Source organism: Misgurnus anguillicaudatus, chromosome 21 (genome assembly GCF_027580225.2).
Source record: "Misgurnus anguillicaudatus chromosome 21, ASM2758022v2, whole genome shotgun sequence".
Classification (NCBI taxonomy): Eukaryota; Metazoa; Chordata; class Actinopteri; order Cypriniformes; family Cobitidae; genus Misgurnus; species Misgurnus anguillicaudatus.
The window spans coordinates 14,854,912-14,872,653 of record NC_073357.2 but is presented as its reverse complement, the minus strand read 5'-3'; the positions used below and the strand labels follow the sequence as shown (position 1 = coordinate 14,872,653).

The 17,742-nt window shown below is 37.1% G+C and overlaps 3 protein-coding genes across 3 annotated transcripts in view; 1 reads left to right on the top strand and 2 right to left on the bottom strand.

The window, feature by feature from the left end:
• LOC141353218 (uncharacterized) overlaps positions 1-17,174 on the top strand; it is a 37,011-nt gene extending 19,837 nt beyond the window's left edge. Inside the window, exons 3-6 of the mRNA XM_073859694.1 lie at positions 10,743-10,829; positions 10,921-11,174; positions 16,855-16,989; positions 17,116-17,174. The gene's annotated coding sequence lies outside the window, so the exon portion shown is untranslated. The remainder of the gene's footprint in view (positions 1-10,742; positions 10,830-10,920; positions 11,175-16,854; positions 16,990-17,115) is intronic.
• LOC141353229 (E3 SUMO-protein ligase ZBED1-like) lies at positions 11,200-12,890 on the bottom strand. Its single transcript, XM_073859707.1, has 4 exons — positions 12,714-12,890; positions 12,491-12,628; positions 12,292-12,363; positions 11,200-12,218 (listed from the first exon to the last, which is right to left on the bottom strand). The coding sequence occupies exons 1-4, from the start codon at positions 12,888-12,890 to the stop codon at positions 11,856-11,858; spliced, it is 750 nt and encodes a 249-aa protein (XP_073715808.1). The 3' UTR covers positions 11,200-11,855.
• On the bottom strand, positions 12,983-14,073 carry LOC141353228 (E3 SUMO-protein ligase ZBED1-like). The gene is made up of 3 exons (XM_073859706.1): positions 13,950-14,073; positions 13,256-13,803; positions 12,983-13,155 (listed from the first exon to the last, which is right to left on the bottom strand). Exons 1-3 carry the CDS (start codon positions 14,057-14,059, stop codon positions 12,983-12,985), a joined length of 831 nt encoding a protein of 276 aa, XP_073715807.1. The 5' UTR covers positions 14,060-14,073.
• Positions 17,175-17,742: the final 568 nt, after the last annotated feature.

The window sequence follows — 17,742 nt, the reverse complement described above, 5'->3', positions numbered from 1 at the left end:
CTGAATAATTCATTTAAATGATTGATTAAAATAAATAAGTGTGCTCAAAAGGAAAAGTATAGCTTGTCCAAAAAAGGACAAAAGTGGGTAATGGGGTTTGACATTATTTGAAAGACATCTTGTATTAAAGATACACTGAATCTGATTAACTATTTGGGAGAATATATAAATTGCACAAATTAAAACATTAAGATTGTGAAGTGGTTAAGATGAGAAATAATTATAAAATATAAGGTTTGTTATATTGTAAGAAAAGATTATGGCAGTCACATTACTGGAAAAATTAGGATTGAAAAGCTATTGTGTGGAGAAATGGAAGATAAGAAACTTAAATGTTCAAATGAGGAAACATTTGATGTGGCATTGTGTGAGAAAAATATAACTAAATAAAAATATAAACTAAAAGAATAAAAGAAGAGTTAATTAACAGACAAAGAAATGCTTGAGGAGAGAGAGAGAGAGAGAGAGAGAGAGAGAGAGAAGGCGAAGAGTAAAAGGGAGGGGGTACTGAAGATCACCAGATGTGAGGCAAAACTGGCAGAAAAACAGAGGTGAAGCTTTGAAAGAGAAATAACAAATTAGAATAAAAAGACCAAGTTATTAAAGGTGTAAACAAAGAGAAAAATAAAAAGGACAGAAAAATTATTAAAAGGTGAATGACACAGATAAATTATACAAAGATAAATTATTACAAAATGAAGAGGAGTCTTCATCTGATGATGGAAGGTGGTCACAAAATAAATTTTATTTTAAATCAAAAGGCAATATTTTGCATGGGTCAAGCTGAAACCTTGTGGGGCTGATCATTCCCATCCTTTGACATTCAAGAAAGTGAATAAGGGTTGGCAAGAAACAGACAATGGCAAAAAAAAGAAAAACTGTGTGCGACAAGTGTTGGAGGAGCAAAGAGGAGGCAACAACTCTTCAGCTGGACAGTGGACACGTCCTGTATGAATGGGACTATGACTGATCTCAAGCAGTGAAGGGGGCACTGCGCATATGTTCAGAGACAATTACAAGGATGAAAAACAAAAAAGACTGAGTGGAGTCCAGAAGGAGACTCACAAAGACAATAATGTTCTTGGAGACAAGAGAAAAACTGGACTACTATTTATCTTCATAAAAGCCTTTGGGTGAAAAGGGAAAGAGTGAAACAGCCGTTCAATGTTTAGTAAGGACCTTGTTACTATAGGGACACAGACAATCTTTATGAGAAAATCAGCTAGACAAATTTAAAGGCTGATAAAAAATGTATGTTGTTAGGTGTGACTACCTTTTCTGAAATCAAATCAGACTCCTATAAATCTAATGAGAAGAGAGGCATGATGTAAAATTATAGCTTTAGAAATTGGGTATACTACAGAGGAAAGATTGTAAAATAAAATAGATTAAATAACTAAATTAAAATAGCACCATACGATATTATAATAGCGGGGAGAATAGAGGAAAGAAATAACTGATTATTGTGACAAACTTAGCATTACCATAATTCAAGCAAATAAATCTAAAATGTATGTAGTCTACAATTGGAGAGCGATTAATGACAAGAAGATTTGATGTTCCAAAAAACCATACTTTGCTGACAAATGTTTCTCCATTTGATAAACATTTTTACTGTGTTTTTGATTTGCATAGGAAATAGACACTTGTTTGCGTTTACGTATTTTCTTATGAAGGACAACATTATACAGGTTTAGAATTGATGAAACACCATTCCAACATGCTGAAAGGTTAGTCTGGTTGATTGCTGCTAAAATGTATAGTGATTTGTATAGGCTCACAGGAGAACAGTTGATTTTGCCAGCATGGGCAAATACATAACAGGTGTGGAAGCTAAAAGGGCCTCAGGGTGTAAGGAAAACCTATTAGATCATACAGAAGTGAAAATATCTCAGTCATAAATACTGTTATCAGAGATGCACATGGGACAAAGAATTGGAATAAAAATGTGATTATTGATTTGTGATAAGAACGAAAATTTAATTTGGAATAAGAATGAAAAATTTTATTTGACAATCATAAGAATGAAGAATTGACTATCATCTACAATCACAAGTGATGGTAGACAAAATAGTATATAAAAGAAATTATCCTCAAAGCCATACTTAACAAAATGTGTGAAAGTACTAATCTTAACTGGATCGATGCTTTACCTCTTGCATTAACGAGCATGTAAACTAACAACAGCACACCTTTAACACTGCATGAAATGTTTGCCGATCGACCTATGCGTATTGTAAAAACCATCTGGAAATGAGTGTTAAATGAAGAAACTAATTGTCTATGTATTGAGCTATTTGTGTACAGAAAAAGCTGAAAGGAGCTGAGGAGACAAAATGCCTTGTTGGGAGAGATGATCTAGCTTATCTGAGGGTCGAAAGGTCGGAGGGGCTGCAGGAGAACGCGGAAGGAGCAAACCTGCCAAAAGGGCCAAACACAGTCGAAGGGGGCTGCAGAGGGATGAGAGCAGCTCTATGCGGAAAGTCCAAGTGGGAGGAGCAACAAATGCATCATAGCTCGTAGGATGGCAGTTGGAGAGGAGGAGAAACACATGATATGAAAGAAGACACAGCAAAATCATATCAGATCAAATCAAAAGCAATTCAAGTATACCGACGGACGGATGAACAAAGTTTTAAGCATCGAGAGGAAAAGTGGAAAAGAGAAATTGTCAACAGAAATTGAAAAGAACGAAGCTGATTACTACAGAAGATTTGCATGGCCACAGTCAATCAAACTTCTCGGCAATGACTGTTGCCTTCAACGAGGCCAAGTGAAAGATCTGCAACAACCTCAAAGGAAACTTAATCTGAAAGAAAGACTGAAAACATTAAAACTACACAGAGTCATTGAACAAAGAACATACAGTATTGTTCAAAATAATAGCAGTACAATGTGACTAACCAGAATATGCAAGGTTTTTAGTATATTTTTTATTGCTACGTTGCAAACAAGTTACCAGTAGGTTCAGTAGATTCTCAGAAAACAAACAAGACCCAGCATTCATGATATGCACGCTCTTAAGGCTGTGCAATTGGGCAATTAGTTGAAAGGGGTGTGTTAAAAAAATAGCAGTGTCTACCTTTGACTGTACAAACTCAAAACTATTTTGTACAAAAAAATTTTTTTCTGGGATTTAGCAATCCTGTGAATCACTAAATAATATTTAGTTGTATGACCACAGTTTTTTAAAACTGCTTGACATCTGTGTGGCATGGAGTCAACCAACTTGTGGTACCTCTCAGCTGTTATTCCACTCCATGATTCTTTAACAACATTCCACAATTCATTCACATTTCTTGGTTTTGCTTCAGAAACAGCATTTTTGATATCACCCCACAAGTTCTCAATTGGATTAAGGTCTGGAGATTGGGCTGGCCACTCCATAACATTAATTTTGTTGGTTTGGAACCAAGACTTTGCCCGTTTACTAGTGTGTTTTGGGTCATTGTCTTGTTGAAACAACCATTTCAAGGGCATGTCCTCTTCAGCATAGGGCAACATGACCTCTTTAAGTATTTTAACATATGCAAACTGATCCATGATCCCTGGTATGGGATAAATAGGCCCAACATCATAGTAGGAGAAACATGCCCATATCATGATGCTTGCACCTCCATGCTTCACTGTCTTCACTGTGTACTGTGGCTTGAATTCAAAGTTTGGGGGTCGTCTCACAAACTGCCTGTGGCCCTTAGACCCAAAAAGAACAATTTTACTCTCATCAGTCCACAAAATGTTCCTCCATTTCTCTTTAGGCCAGTTGATGTGTTCTTTGGCAAATTGTAATCTCTTCTGCACATGCCTTTTTTTAACAGAGGGACTTTGCGGGGGATTCTTAAAAATAGATTAGCTTCACACAGACTAGGGCTGTCACTTTTCGTTCGAAAATCGATTGCACAATCGATCGGACCAACCAAAAAAAATTTCGAAAACAAAAATAGGCAATCGATTTTAACCAAATATGTACACTATTAATTTTAAAATAATTAAACAGTAAAAAATATAGATGTAACAAAACTCACAAACAAGCAGAAAAAGAAAATAAAGAATTCCGAAAGTGCAGTAGGTAGACAGAAAATACCCAGCAATTTTACGCACCTATATGTTCACGCTTTCAATTGCTGCATCTAGTGTTTTGCAAAGAAAATGGAGGACAACGTCAATAAACCTGTGCAACACGAGAGAGCGTCGTAATTGTGACCTTACAGGAGATGATGAGATATGAGAAGGAGCCACCCTTGCGAGCTGACAGCGACCCGCTTTTGTGATGGAAGATTGGCAGTACGAAATACGCAGCTGGCAACGAAGCACCCGAGTTTCCCTGGGACATCAGTGCGGTCAGAGTGTGTCTTCTCAACAGATGGACATAAAGTGAATGAAAAGCGCTCTGCTCTTGACCCCTAAAATGTTGATCGACATGTTTTCCTGACAAATAATTTGTAATGGCCCTAGTCTTTTTGCGCATTTCATTATGCCTGCCTAGTGCCGCCTAAGTTTCGGTTACGTTTAATAAAAAAATACACAGCATGTTCTCAACTTCAAGTAAGTCTATTTAAAGTTTCATTTTTGAACAGTTGTTTGAAATGGATCGAATCATTATTAAAAATAATTTTTGAATTGCCTAAATCATAAAAGCAGCCGGTTAAAGCCTGCAGTAATGTTTTTCATTTATGGCAGCAGTCCACTCTGCATATTTTTTAGAGAATGTTGCATTACTGTTGCTGTTTTTTATTCTGCACGAAACTTAATGACAATGAATACGAAATATTACTGACTTATGCGTTTCCAGCACTCTCTTTACATTTGCCTGTTATTTGGCATTGAAAATGGAAACGTCTTTTTTAGACATGGAAAATCGATTTTACAATCGATTCAATGAACACTTATATATTAAAAATCGAAATTGATTTTTTCACAAAAGTGACAGCCCTAACACAGACGTCTTCTAACTGTCACAGTACTTGCAGGTAACTCCAGACTGTCTTTGATCATCCTGGAGGTGATCATTGGCTGAGCCTTTGCCATTCTGGTTATTCTTCTATCCATTTTTATGGTTGTCTTCCGATTTCTTCCACGTCTCTCTGGTTTTGCTCTCCATTTTAAGGCATTGGAGATCATTTTAGCTGAACAGCCTATCATTTTTTGCACCTCTTTATAGGTTTTCCCCTCTCCAATCAACTTTTTATTAAAAGTACGCTGTTCTTCTGAACAATGTCTTGAACAACCCATTTTCCTCAGCTTTCAAATGCATGTTCAACAAGTGTTGGCTTCATCCTTAACTCATTCCCCGCCATTGACGAGTTATCTCGTCAATTATGAGTTAATATTTAACTAATTAATATTCCTTTCTGGACGAATTTCAAAGTGAAAGTGTAATACCGCTTTTATCCACTGGATGGCGCCAAAACCGAATTTATCAAAAACGGAAGTTAAAAAGAAGTAATGACAAATTTTAAATGCCTTTATGTTTGATAGTCATTCTTAGTCTGATATCTAACATAAATTCCTTTACAAAAACACAATTTTTTAAGCTTTTTCCTCAAAATGTTGTATTTTTGAAGAGAAATATCCATATTTCAGTGGTTAAATTAAGTAGAAAAAGTAAATATATAATGAAACGTTTTTACCCATTTTGTTTGTTTGTTTATTGTTTGTTTGAAAGCAAAGGGTGTGTTCTTTAATTTGATATAATTTGTATGTTTATATATTTGTAGAAGATAATTTTTCCTGCAAGGAATTTTGTAAAACTTTTGTTAAAATCACAAAAATGCAGGTGGGCAACTTTTCTCAAAAAGGCTGGCGGTGAATGAGTTAAATAGGGGCCACCTGATTCACACCTGTTTCTTCACAAAATTGATGACCTCAGTGATTGAATGCCACACTGCTATTTTTTTAACACACCCCTTTCAACTAGTTAAACTAATTGCCCAATTGCACAGCCTTAAGAGCGTGCATATCATGAATGCTGGGTCTCATTTGTTTTCTGAGAATCTACTGAACCTACTGGTAACTTGTTTGCCACGTAGCAATAAAAAATATACTAAAAACCTTGATAATTCTGGTTAGTCACATTGTACTGCTATTACTTTGAACAATACTGTAAGGTGGACATTTTATGGGAAACATCCCAAAGATAACAAATGATACAAATGGACAATATTGAAAATCAAAGAAATAGGTTTACAAAGGTGCTTTTTATGCTCTAAACTAAATCAGTATTTAATAAGATAATAACATTTTCAAGTCCACATATATATGATAAAGGTGATAAATTCAACAAGAATTCTTATGGATTAGAGAAAAAGTTAAGGTCAACTTGTCTGGATAAATATTTAGATCTTTTGGGAAATACTGAGTTTAAAGATATATTTTGTAGGCCAAAATTTGGTAATTTGTGTCAATGTTAGTATGTTAACAAAAACATTAACATAGAAAAAGGAAAGATAGAGATTTCAGAATGATACAGTACAAGAAAATGTAAGCCTTATGGAATAATAGACTTAGAAAAAATGTATAGGAAATGCTTTATAACAGAAATTTTGAATAAATCAACTACAAAAACTCTAGATCTATTATGAAGGCATCAAAGAGTCTAGCTTAAGGTGTACAAGTGAGAAGAGAAATGGTATTAGAAGAAGACTATAATCAAATTATAGCAACATATAAAATTAAGATATTTGAAAATCAAATAATATCGTTTGGAGAATTATTTTGGATTTGGAGAAAAAGAAAATGTCGTTATCATAAGGGTGGAGAGAAAAGGTATTTAAATATGATGAAGACATGTAAATCACTACAATAGAAGGGAATTTAGAATACTCATTAAAGGATGAACAAAACAATTAATCATAAAATTATATGTAGATTCTGTCGATCAACCAAATGGGTGCCAAATTTGATTAAGGTATGGGATTAAGCTAAATAAGGAACTTAATAAAGTTTGGTCAGAATAAAAATACAAAAGAAATAAATTGGGTACAGTACTACAATCAAAAGTAGATTATTAAGGTTACCAATAAGGCATTAATTTATCTTAGGATAACAACTAGATGCAGCCAGTAGAAATGCATGACAACATATACTGAATCAATTTTAGTTAGAGGTTAGTGGGTAAATAAGTTGTAGGTATCTTTGTAGAAAACCCAATGGAAGTTAAAATAATAGGATGATGGAAACATTTGAAATCAACAAGAATGTTATTAGGTCTTACGTTACAAAACAATATTGAATTTACAACTGGGAGATGGGTATTCAAGTACATCTGATGATGATGAGGAATTAGCTTCATATTTTTCATGCTTTACTTTTTGTCTTTATTTTCAGTAATTTTGTTTTATTTGCTTTTTGGTTTTCTTTGCTTTTATTTTGTTTACTTTTAACTTTACCATATATTCTACATAACTGTGACAACCAACAGCAGGTGCATAACAAAGTACACACACATTTTTAAACTGTTTATAAAGAGGGACTTAAGTTCTTTTACTTTTACATTCAAAGACAAAATAAGAATGGAAAGATGTTTGCTCTTATTGTCCATAGTTCGAAGTGCAGTTGCATAATTTGGTAATTGGTAATGTACAGTGGCTTTCTTTAGTCACAATACATAGTGATAACTGAGACACTGAGTTATGAAACAGCACTTCGGATTAAAATAAATAAACAAGAAGGCTGAGGCTAAATAAGCCTCAGATTGGGGAATGAAGTGGTTTGTTTTAATCCGAATGTGTATCAAATACTTTACCATTATGTTTTTATGTTTTTCTACATTATGGTTTTATGTCTTTCTATATGAATATAACCAGTTCAGTTACATTGCAGTTTGTTCAAAAAGTGCATGGGGAGGGTAGGAACAAAAGACCTACAGTTCCAGGAATGTTTCTGTATGATATAAACATATGTTGCTTCATGTTACAAACCCATGGGAATAGGATTGCGTGCGAAGGCAGACTTAAATACTCTAGTACAGGGGAAAGGTTTTCAGTGAGTCTTGAAGTTTTTGCAGGACTGCTCGGCTTTTATTTTGCTGGTTAATAAAAGTCTATCTTTTGAAAATGAAACCTACGGCTTGAGTATTTTATTCTTAAAGAACCGAAAAAGGAAAACCACAACAATAGCTGTACAATCAGTAAGCAGAGGCAGGGTCCAGCACAAGGGAAGTGGAGCCAGGGAGAGTTGAAAGTGAGTATGTACACACACAATCTCTTTATGAGACTGTATTGTAGTTTTTGATTATCTGAGTGGGTATGTGTGAGTAATTGTAACAATTTTATCACTCCAACTGACTGTACACATGACATGCTGGTAGTTAGCAGTATACTGTGACTTATGTGTTCGAGATTAGGTTTTGCTGACCTGGTTGTGTTTAGTGCAGTGGTGACTTGCTTATACAACCTGAGGAGGCAGGTGTTATCCTAAAGTTTCTTTAAGGTCTTCAGCACAACGGAGCTGAGTTTGAACTCGCACAATCTGAGACTCAAGGAAGAGGACATTCAGAAACCTGTGTCTGTTGTGGTTTTCCTTTTCTTCAAATAAAACAATCTTCAGTCTTAGGTTTTGATTTCAAAGATGGACTTTATTGTTAGCGAAATAAAGCCGTGAGGAGATCTTGCAAGATCCACTGGCTTCTTCTGGCATCATGGCTGATATATATATGCTTTGGCTCCCTCCCCTCCATATGCTTAAAACAATATAGGATTTGTGATAGGAAGAACCACATGACAGTCCTCAGACCAGTGTCTCCTTTCCATGACCTATTTGACCCTGGGCTATTCCCTTTGTGCCCGACATGCATACACACATCTGTTCTTAAATCCACACAGATGGCTTTTAAAACTCCTAACACAAAAGGCACCACACAGATGGCTTTTAAACTCCTAACACATAAGGCATAGTTGGATTATAATGGTAAACTCATGATGCACATTTAAAGATTAAAATAAACTACTTCATATTATGAGTTTTTCATAATATGGGCACTTTAAGATCAGGTGTTGAATAACAAGAGAGGCAACTGATCAACTTTTACAAGCAAAGACACGTAGAGTGGGCATGTCCGGTTAAATGTCAACTTCAAGGTACAGTCTAAAGAAGAATAAACTGTGTGCAATAAAATATGCAGCTCATATAGTCAACCTGTGATGTCAGCTTTAATTATTAGGGATGTACCGTATCCAGATTTTTTAGGTTCGGCCGAATCCCGAATCCACCGTTTAAGATTCGGCCGAAACCGAATACCGAATCCTACTTGCATCCTTATTCCATTAACACAGTAAAACACATTAATGAATTATACAACGTCCACAGCAGTGTATTTTTCATTTTATTTAAATTTAACTGTACATTATGCCAGGATGACAAGTTGGAAAACTATTTTGACAATTACCATGGTAAGCCTATGCATAATGAAAGCGATGCGTTGCGACACGCTCGTTTTTCCAATAAGCAAGCATCTCCGCGCTGAAAACTATATTTAACTTTGAGTGAGAAGCTCGGCTCGTCAATGTCAGTTTTCACACGGCCGTCCAATTACAATGGAGGAGGGGCGGGACATTACCACAGTAAACCAACCGGCTCACAGCTGAAGCATAGAGACAGAGCTCAGCGCGTCACAACCTGAAAACCACGCCCACCGGGGGGGAAAGCGATCCAACAGTCTCCATTGACTTTGTATTGCAAAAGGCCGCCTCCTTGTCATTTCTGGCTTATAACAAAAAACTGAATAATGCCTAAAAGCTGCTTTGGGACAATATGTACAGCTAACAAGCCAAAGAACACAGAAATAAGTTTTTATAAGCTGTCGAGCCGTAAAACCCAGTCTTTAAGGAGAATAAAGTGGATCGCCAATTATGTTTACCCCTATTGGACGCAGTTTTACTAATAGGAGCACTATGAAAAGTTGCCTGCCTCCATTTCCGCGTCTAAACGCTCGTCCCTTGAAGTCGACAGCTTATAAAAAATTATTATTATTTTTTTTGGCGTGTTAGATGTACACCTTCACACAGCAGCTTTTAGGTATTATTCTGTTTTTAAGTTTAATCTGTAAATAAGTTTTTATAAGCTGTCGACCCCAAAAAACGAGCGTTTAAAGACACAAAAATGGATACAGGCAACTTTTCATAGTACTTCTATTTGTAGAACTGCGTCCACTAGGGGGAAACCTAGTCGGCGATCCACTTTATTCTCCTTAAAGGCTGGGTTTTACGGCTCGACAGCTTATAAAAACGTATTTCTGGGTTCTTTGGCTTGTTAGCTGTACATATTGTCACACAGCAGCTTTTAGGCATTATTCAGTTTTTTGTTATAAGCCAGAAATGACAAGGAGGCGGCTTCTCGCAATACAAAGTCAATGGAGACGGTTGGATTGATTTCCCCCCGGTGGGCGTGGTTTTCAAATTTGCATAACGGCGCTCTGTCTCTATCACAGCTACCAAGCGCTCGGCTGAAAAACAGCTGGCATTTGGCGTCCTCAAGGCGTTTTCAGCCGTGTTTAAAAGTTTTGGTGTGTCTAGCCCCTAAGGCTCACCGAAAGAAAAAGCTCATCTCCACGTCAGCACCCGATGTGTGTAATCAACGACCCCGTGACGTCGACCAGCGTAGCGCAAGCCTAAGGTTCGGTTCGGTGGAAAAAAAATCTAGGATTCGGCCGAACCCGAACCCCGTCAAAAAGCCCAGTATTCGGCCGAATCCGAATCCTGGATTCGGTGCATCCCTATTAATTATTGTTTGTAATTTCTTTTCAGGGGATGCCGCAGTTGGTGACGGAGTGACTAGGCACTTTTTTTGTACAGTTCTCGAAAAACTGAAGTATGGTTTCAGTTTGAACTTGGGTACGCAGTCATCTAATAGTTGCACTGCAAAATTTACATTTTGAATAATTGCTATAATTGGATATACCTAATGTTTATTTGGAATTAACAGGAAACACAGGAGTTACTTGCCTCTTCGAGGGGGAGCCTGACCACTTGGTGCCCTCATCCTCACAATTCCTCATTGAAAGCGATCTCTTCCTAGTTGCAGGGAGAATGCTAGGCCATTCCTTTCTGCATGGTGGCCCATGTTTTGCAGGGCTCAGCAGAGCTTTTGTTCATGTTCTGCTTCAAGGTTCTGAAGAAACTGCCACTTTGCAACTGGAGGACTGCCCAGATGTTGACATACGAGAGACCATCGACTTGGTATAAATAAAATGTTTTATTTTTGTAGATACTTTATTTAGTTTTGGAAGATGCTTTGACCTATTTGGAATTTGTTGTTGTTGCCATGTTATATATACACAGATCAGCCACAACATTATGACCACCTGCCTAATATTGTGTAGGTCCCCCTTTTGCCAACAAAACAGGCCTGACCTGTCAAGGCATTGACTCATTAAACCTTTCTATCAGAATCAGCATTCACATTTTCACCGATTTCAGCTACAGTACCTTGTCTGTTGGATCGGACACTGACCACTGCAGACTGGGAACACCCCACAAGAGCTGCAGTTTTGGAGATGCTCTGACCCAGTCGTCTAGCCATTACAATTGCACTAGCCCATTTTTCCTGCTTAGGGTTGGGTATCGTTTCAATTTTAACGATTCCGATTCCGATTCTGCTTATCGAATCCGGTTCTTAACGATTCTTGGTTTCGATTCCAATATTTATTGGAGAGAAAAAAGAGAGCAAGTACTTGTAAGATTTCTACCTTTTATTCTTGTCACATTTAGGCTATTAACAGTAAAACTGTGACAATGCATCTTATTTTACAAAATATATAACATTTTTAGGAATTATCATTAAACCTATTTCAAAAACATTTCATTTTAAACACAACATAACAAAATATGTAACAGACATAAAGATCATCAGATGTAAAGTCAGCAATTCTTTTGAAGAAAAATTAGCATGTCTGCCTTCTCTGGAAGTATACGTGATCTCTCTTGACTAATTGTATCCCCAGCAGTAGAAAAAACCCTTTCGCTGGGGGTAGAAGAGGCCTGTACACAAAGGTATGATTGGGCTAGGTCAGACAGGAAAGGATATGTGTCTCTCCTGTTCCACCACCAGATTGCAGGGTCTTCAGAGGTCATTAGAGGCAGCATGTCCCTATACATCTCCAGTTCTTTGGCAGTTTGTTCCTGGATGGACAAGGTGCTCTGAATCAGGTTCTCCTTTAGGGCATCATCTTCAGCAAAAAGCTCCTCCAATGGAGTCATCTTGGTCTTCTTGCACTTTTGAACCTACAATGAAAAAAAAACTTTATCCATTTGTATAGTTTATCCCTGCAATTTTATACCATGCTGTGCTCACCACCTGTAGAGTCTCCTCTTCTTCATCCTGAGACATTGTCCCCTTTTCCGTTTCTCCATCGCCATGCTCTGTCAGCTGAAAGTGAAATAAGCAATTTGAAGAAACAAAGGATTAACATACCGGACATGATGCAGGAAATAAGTATTTGATAACTTAAGTTCTAAATGAATTTCACACTACATTCATGTTCATTTATGAATACCTTCTCTGTTTCCATAGGATGTGCTGCTGCCAGTATTTTGTCTTTAATTCGGTGCCAGACTGTCTCATCCTCCACTTTTTGCTTAAACCGAGGATCCAATGCAGTTGCCTCTTCAAGGAAGGCTCTGACATTGACGCTCTATAAAGTGTGAATATAGAATTAGAATAACAGAACATAACACAATTTTTATTATAAGTGATATTTATTTTAATTATTCTTTTACCTGATAACGTTGGGACAGATCAGACCAGACTGTTGTCTTAAGAGTGGACACAAACACTGTATCTCCTTCATGCACAGTAAAATGGTTTCTTAATTTCTGCAGTATGGGCAGGATCTGGCTGCAGGTTGGACTCTTTTCAGTGGAGACACAGAGTGTGGACGTGTACATAACCCGCATGAGTTGGACAAAGTCCTCTGCTTTTTTTAGGTCCTCGTCTGTTACTCTTGCAAGTCTGTTTAGGACAAAAAAAAGTAATTATGAATAATTCTTCAATCAGCATTCCAAAAGCTATTATACCTGTCCCTCTCCATGGGTTTTTTTAGCCTTGGATCCAGAGAGGCTGCCTGAATTGCTGCATACTGCTCAAGGAACCTCTCAAACATTAAGTAAAGAGAGTTCCAGCGGGTTCTGACATCGAGAAGGAGAGAGTGCTGGGGAAGATCTACAACAAAAACAGTTCTTAGAACTCTATCTTACTAACACATACACAATAATATCTAATATTAATTAACTAAATGATGATGATGATTAATAATTCTTACTCAGAATCTGTTGTTTCTCCCGGAGCACAGTTTTGGCCATGGTTGACCTCTTCATCCAGACAATCACGCCCCGAATCTTTGCAGTACATTTTGCCACTGAGGCAATTGTGTATACACTTTGGGCCCCAAGATTAAGTGTGTGTGCAAAGCAGCCTATTTTTACGAGGTCAAGCTTTTGTACTGCCACATTCATGTTGGATGCATTATCCACTGTAATAGCTGCAATTTTGCTCCTTATCCCAAACTCATCTAAAATATCCCCAATTTCTTCTGCTACCACTACTCCTGTTTGAGCTTTGTATACAGCTTTTGTTTTAAGGACTTTCTGATTCATCTTTCCCTCAGTGATATAATGTGATGTGACCGTGATGTAATGGTCCTGGCAAATGCTTGTCCAGCAATCACTGGTAACTGCAATTTTGCTGACCTTTTCCAGGTCTGATTTAATTTTTTCTTTTTCTATGATGTACCAAGCTGGTATCAAATGATTGGACAGTGTATCCCTGGAGGGTGGGTTGTATTTGGGATTTAGGGCCTTTGTCATCTCCCTGCAGAGAAAAATGTACACTTATAATGCTTCACCTACCTAATCATAGTTTATTGTAGTATATAATGTCCTGTTAGATCTGTTTCTGATGTGCTTTGATATTGCTGTGAGAAATTGAGGACCTTATCAAGAAAGCATTTTGCATACCTAAATGAAGGCGACTCAACTGTAGCAAAAGGATGTAACCCCTTCACCACAAATCTTGTCACCGCCCTATGACATTCATCCACTCTCTCCTTGCTCATCTTCCCCTTCATTGCTAAAGTGAACGGAGTCTCTTCAAAAACAAATTGTGTTGATTACATTATTAGACCAATAGGTGGCAGCAAGGGACTTGAGTGTTAAATGTATTTTTTTCATTGAATCATTGAGTATAAAACAAGTATTCATAAAAAAAATACATTTAATAGACTCGACTTGTATTGTCTGTTGTATTTATTCATGATCTCTATTTTAAACAAAATAACTCAAGAACCATTCTAAACAAAACTGGTTCTCCGTTTATCCAGAATTATGCGGCTCTAATTCAAAGACGAATCTCCGCTCATCTGTGTTTTGTACCTGATTGTGAGAGACTGCTACTGCTGCTACTAGTAGCTTTATCTGGTGTGTGGAAACCTGTGGTAACAGAACTGCTGCTGAGAGATCGCACAGAATCAAAGGCGGTGCATTCCTTCAAATTGACCCCGTGTTGAAGCAAATGTTTCATCATATTGGAGGTGCTTCCTCCCTTGCAGGAAATGTCTTTCTTGCATGTGTTACAATTCGCTGTATTTTCATCTTTTTTCGAATAGCTTAACAAACTTTCGAACGTTTGCCGCGCTCTGCCATAGTAAATGTAACGTACAGCGCGCATGTGCGGCAGGCAGGTCCTGGCAGATCAATACAAACGTAAACAAATGCTCACTGCCGTTCACTGCGCGCGCGAGCATTACCAAGTTCAGGAATCGATAAGCGGATTCGAAATGCGTGCGTCTTATCGAATACCCGGTTTTAGACATTTTGGAACCGGTTCTAAAATGGAACCGGTTTTCGATACCCAACCCTATTCCTGCTTCTAACACATCAACTTTGAGGACAAGTGTAGTTGATGTGATAGAAGCAGGGAAAATGGGCGGATCAACTTTGACAAGGGCAAAATTTTGATTGCTGGGTCAAAGCATCTTGTGGGATGTTCCCAGTCTGAAGTAGTCAGTACCTATCAAAAGTGGTCCAAGGAAGGAAATTGCTGAAAAAGTGAATGCAGGTTCTGATTAGAAGAATTTAGTGCCTCAACGGGTTAGGGCTGTTTTGGTGGTAAAATGGGGATCTACACAATATTAGACAGGTGGTCATAATGTTATGGCTCATCTGTGTGTCTGTATATGTGAAATTATTTATACATACTTACAACCCCTAGCATAAATTATGGAATCAACACACACTTTTTACATTTAATGATGTTCACCCAGATGCTTCACTTCAAAGCAAATAGACAAATCACAGAAACCTTTTTTTTTTGTTCTATAGCTTACGTTTTGGCTTCATGAAAAATATCTTAAACAAATTCACTTATGCTATTAATAAAAAATGTATTTTTCAAGATCAAGTAATAAGAAAGAAGAAAATGGAAATGGATTGGACATACATTGAGAAAATCAGAGTCAAACATTACAAGACATGCACTTGATTGGAACCCCCAAGGTACGAGACGCAGAGGAAGGCCAAAAGACTCATGGCGAAGAACCACCAGAGACGAACTCCAGAAAATCAACATCACCTGGAAAGAAGCCAAGAGGAAGAGCCTAGACCGTATTGTCTGGAGGCAGACCGTAGAAGCCCTATGCTCCGCTCGGAGTGAAGAGGAATAATAATAAGAAGAAGAAGAAGTAATAAGAAAAGTATGGAATCGGCTTTTAATTTCCATTTCTAAAACAAATAAAGGGACAAGTCTAAAAAATGGTAATAGACCCCTCAAGGTTTTGTAAACATTGAATGACTATCAGGTGCGTGCGCAGCATGGGGTCAAACTGTTCATACTATTTAGGCTTTCTAGTTTAATCATACAGGGCTAAAAATGATGACTTACCTCAAATGAAGTGAGCACTGCAAACACAAGCCTCTTTGATCTTTGCATTGTCCCAGTCTGCACGTTAATTGCTTGCAGCCGCAGATGTTGTATTTTTTTGTTTTTGAGATTCTGCAGGAATCCCGAAAAAGTTAACAGCAGACCTGGTGCGATTTTCAAAGCCCACAACGCAAGTAGGCACTTTTGACGATACCGATTAATATGCAACTCAATCTGCTGTAATGACTTTTCTGACCCCGACATGCGCAGTGGGAACCGCCTGTGACGTGAACTTTGAAGGGGTTTATTAGTCAGCAGTAAAAACAATTGAGTGCTTACACACCTTAACCAGCTACTGATCTAATTGAAAAGAAACATGGCCTCAACAAGAGAGTTGTCAGTTGAAACAATGGAAATTATTTTTGGGGATTTGTATATTTGCTTTTAAGGGAAACATCTAGGTAAACATACCAGAGCAATGTTTGTGGTAAGCGTGGTATAAGAAGAATAATTGACTGCGTTGAATTATTTGAATATAAACACACCGCTTCACATCGTGCCACATTACCACCTTGACTGTGCGTTAATTTCTTATAATTCAACGGCCCGTTGTCAATTATTCCTTACACACACACACCAAATATTATTTTTTACTAGAGGGTGTATGACACTATAGTTCTTTTATGTAAGTTAGGGTTAACAAAATAAAGTGAAATACATATCATTAAAAAAATCTTCATACAGTGGACTTCTAAAAACAAAAAATTTGGAATCAAAAATTATTTGGACCCTTTTGTTATATTTGTTTTATTTATTTTTAGCTCAGTGGACATTCTCCGTTAAATGAGGACCAGTCGAGTAAAGTACTGGAACTGTGTTTGTCAGCGGGATAGTAAGAACATGCTCTGGTGTGAAAGTTTTTTTTAAACCAAAAACCTTTAGGTACTTGGTCTGTCTGCATTCTGACATTGAAATTTGAATGTACCCCCCCCCATTTCTATGTAGGTTCTTGGTAGAAGAACACGACAAATTAAACAGATAAGACGAGGACTAAAAGAGACTTTTGTTTGGAATCTTCTAAATGAGAGGAAGGATGTGGCACTTTTCCCTAAGGAATCAGAGGACTCGTGCACTCCAGAGGTAAGGCTTCCTTCTCGTTAAGATGACTACAAACAGCTTTTCCCTTAAACTGAATGTCAATATCTCTTTTCTTTGCAAACATAAATACATAACTGATTATAGACTCTCATTCTGTTACTTATTTAGATGCTGCTTTCCCATATCTCCTGGCATAGGAGTGATGATGAAGATGATGACGACGACGATGAATATTCACCTGATATAAAGGAACGAATCACTGGATATTTAAAGCAGTTAATTGAGACAGGTATGTGCTTCAGAATTTGAAAAGTATAGCTGTGTCTTCCCAGCTAACAGAAAAAAGTTCTAAGAACGTTCCCTGAAAGTTCCCAAGGTTTCCAAAAACATTCTGCCAACGTAAAAAGTGTCCAGTTTTCTTGACGTTCTTATAACGTTTTTGTGTTGTCTGAACGTTAGAAGAATGTTACATTTTACCTTTATTAAACGTTATGACAATGTCATGTTTTAATGTTAACACAATGTTTGAAACAACAACTGTTTATTATACTGACTTGTTTGATTGTTATGTAAAACATAGGGAAACATTGCATTTCATTTTTTATAAAACATTATTTCTTAATGTTCAGTAAATATATTGCTGTAGAAAACACAATTCACTTATTAGGTTTAGATGTTGTTTTGTTTCATTTTAAGTCACCATTATTGTGATTAATGTTTGTTTTAGTTGGGCTCTTGATCCTTGACTTTTTGCTTGCTAGGTTTTTTCCTGGTTGTTAAAGACACACCATGCAG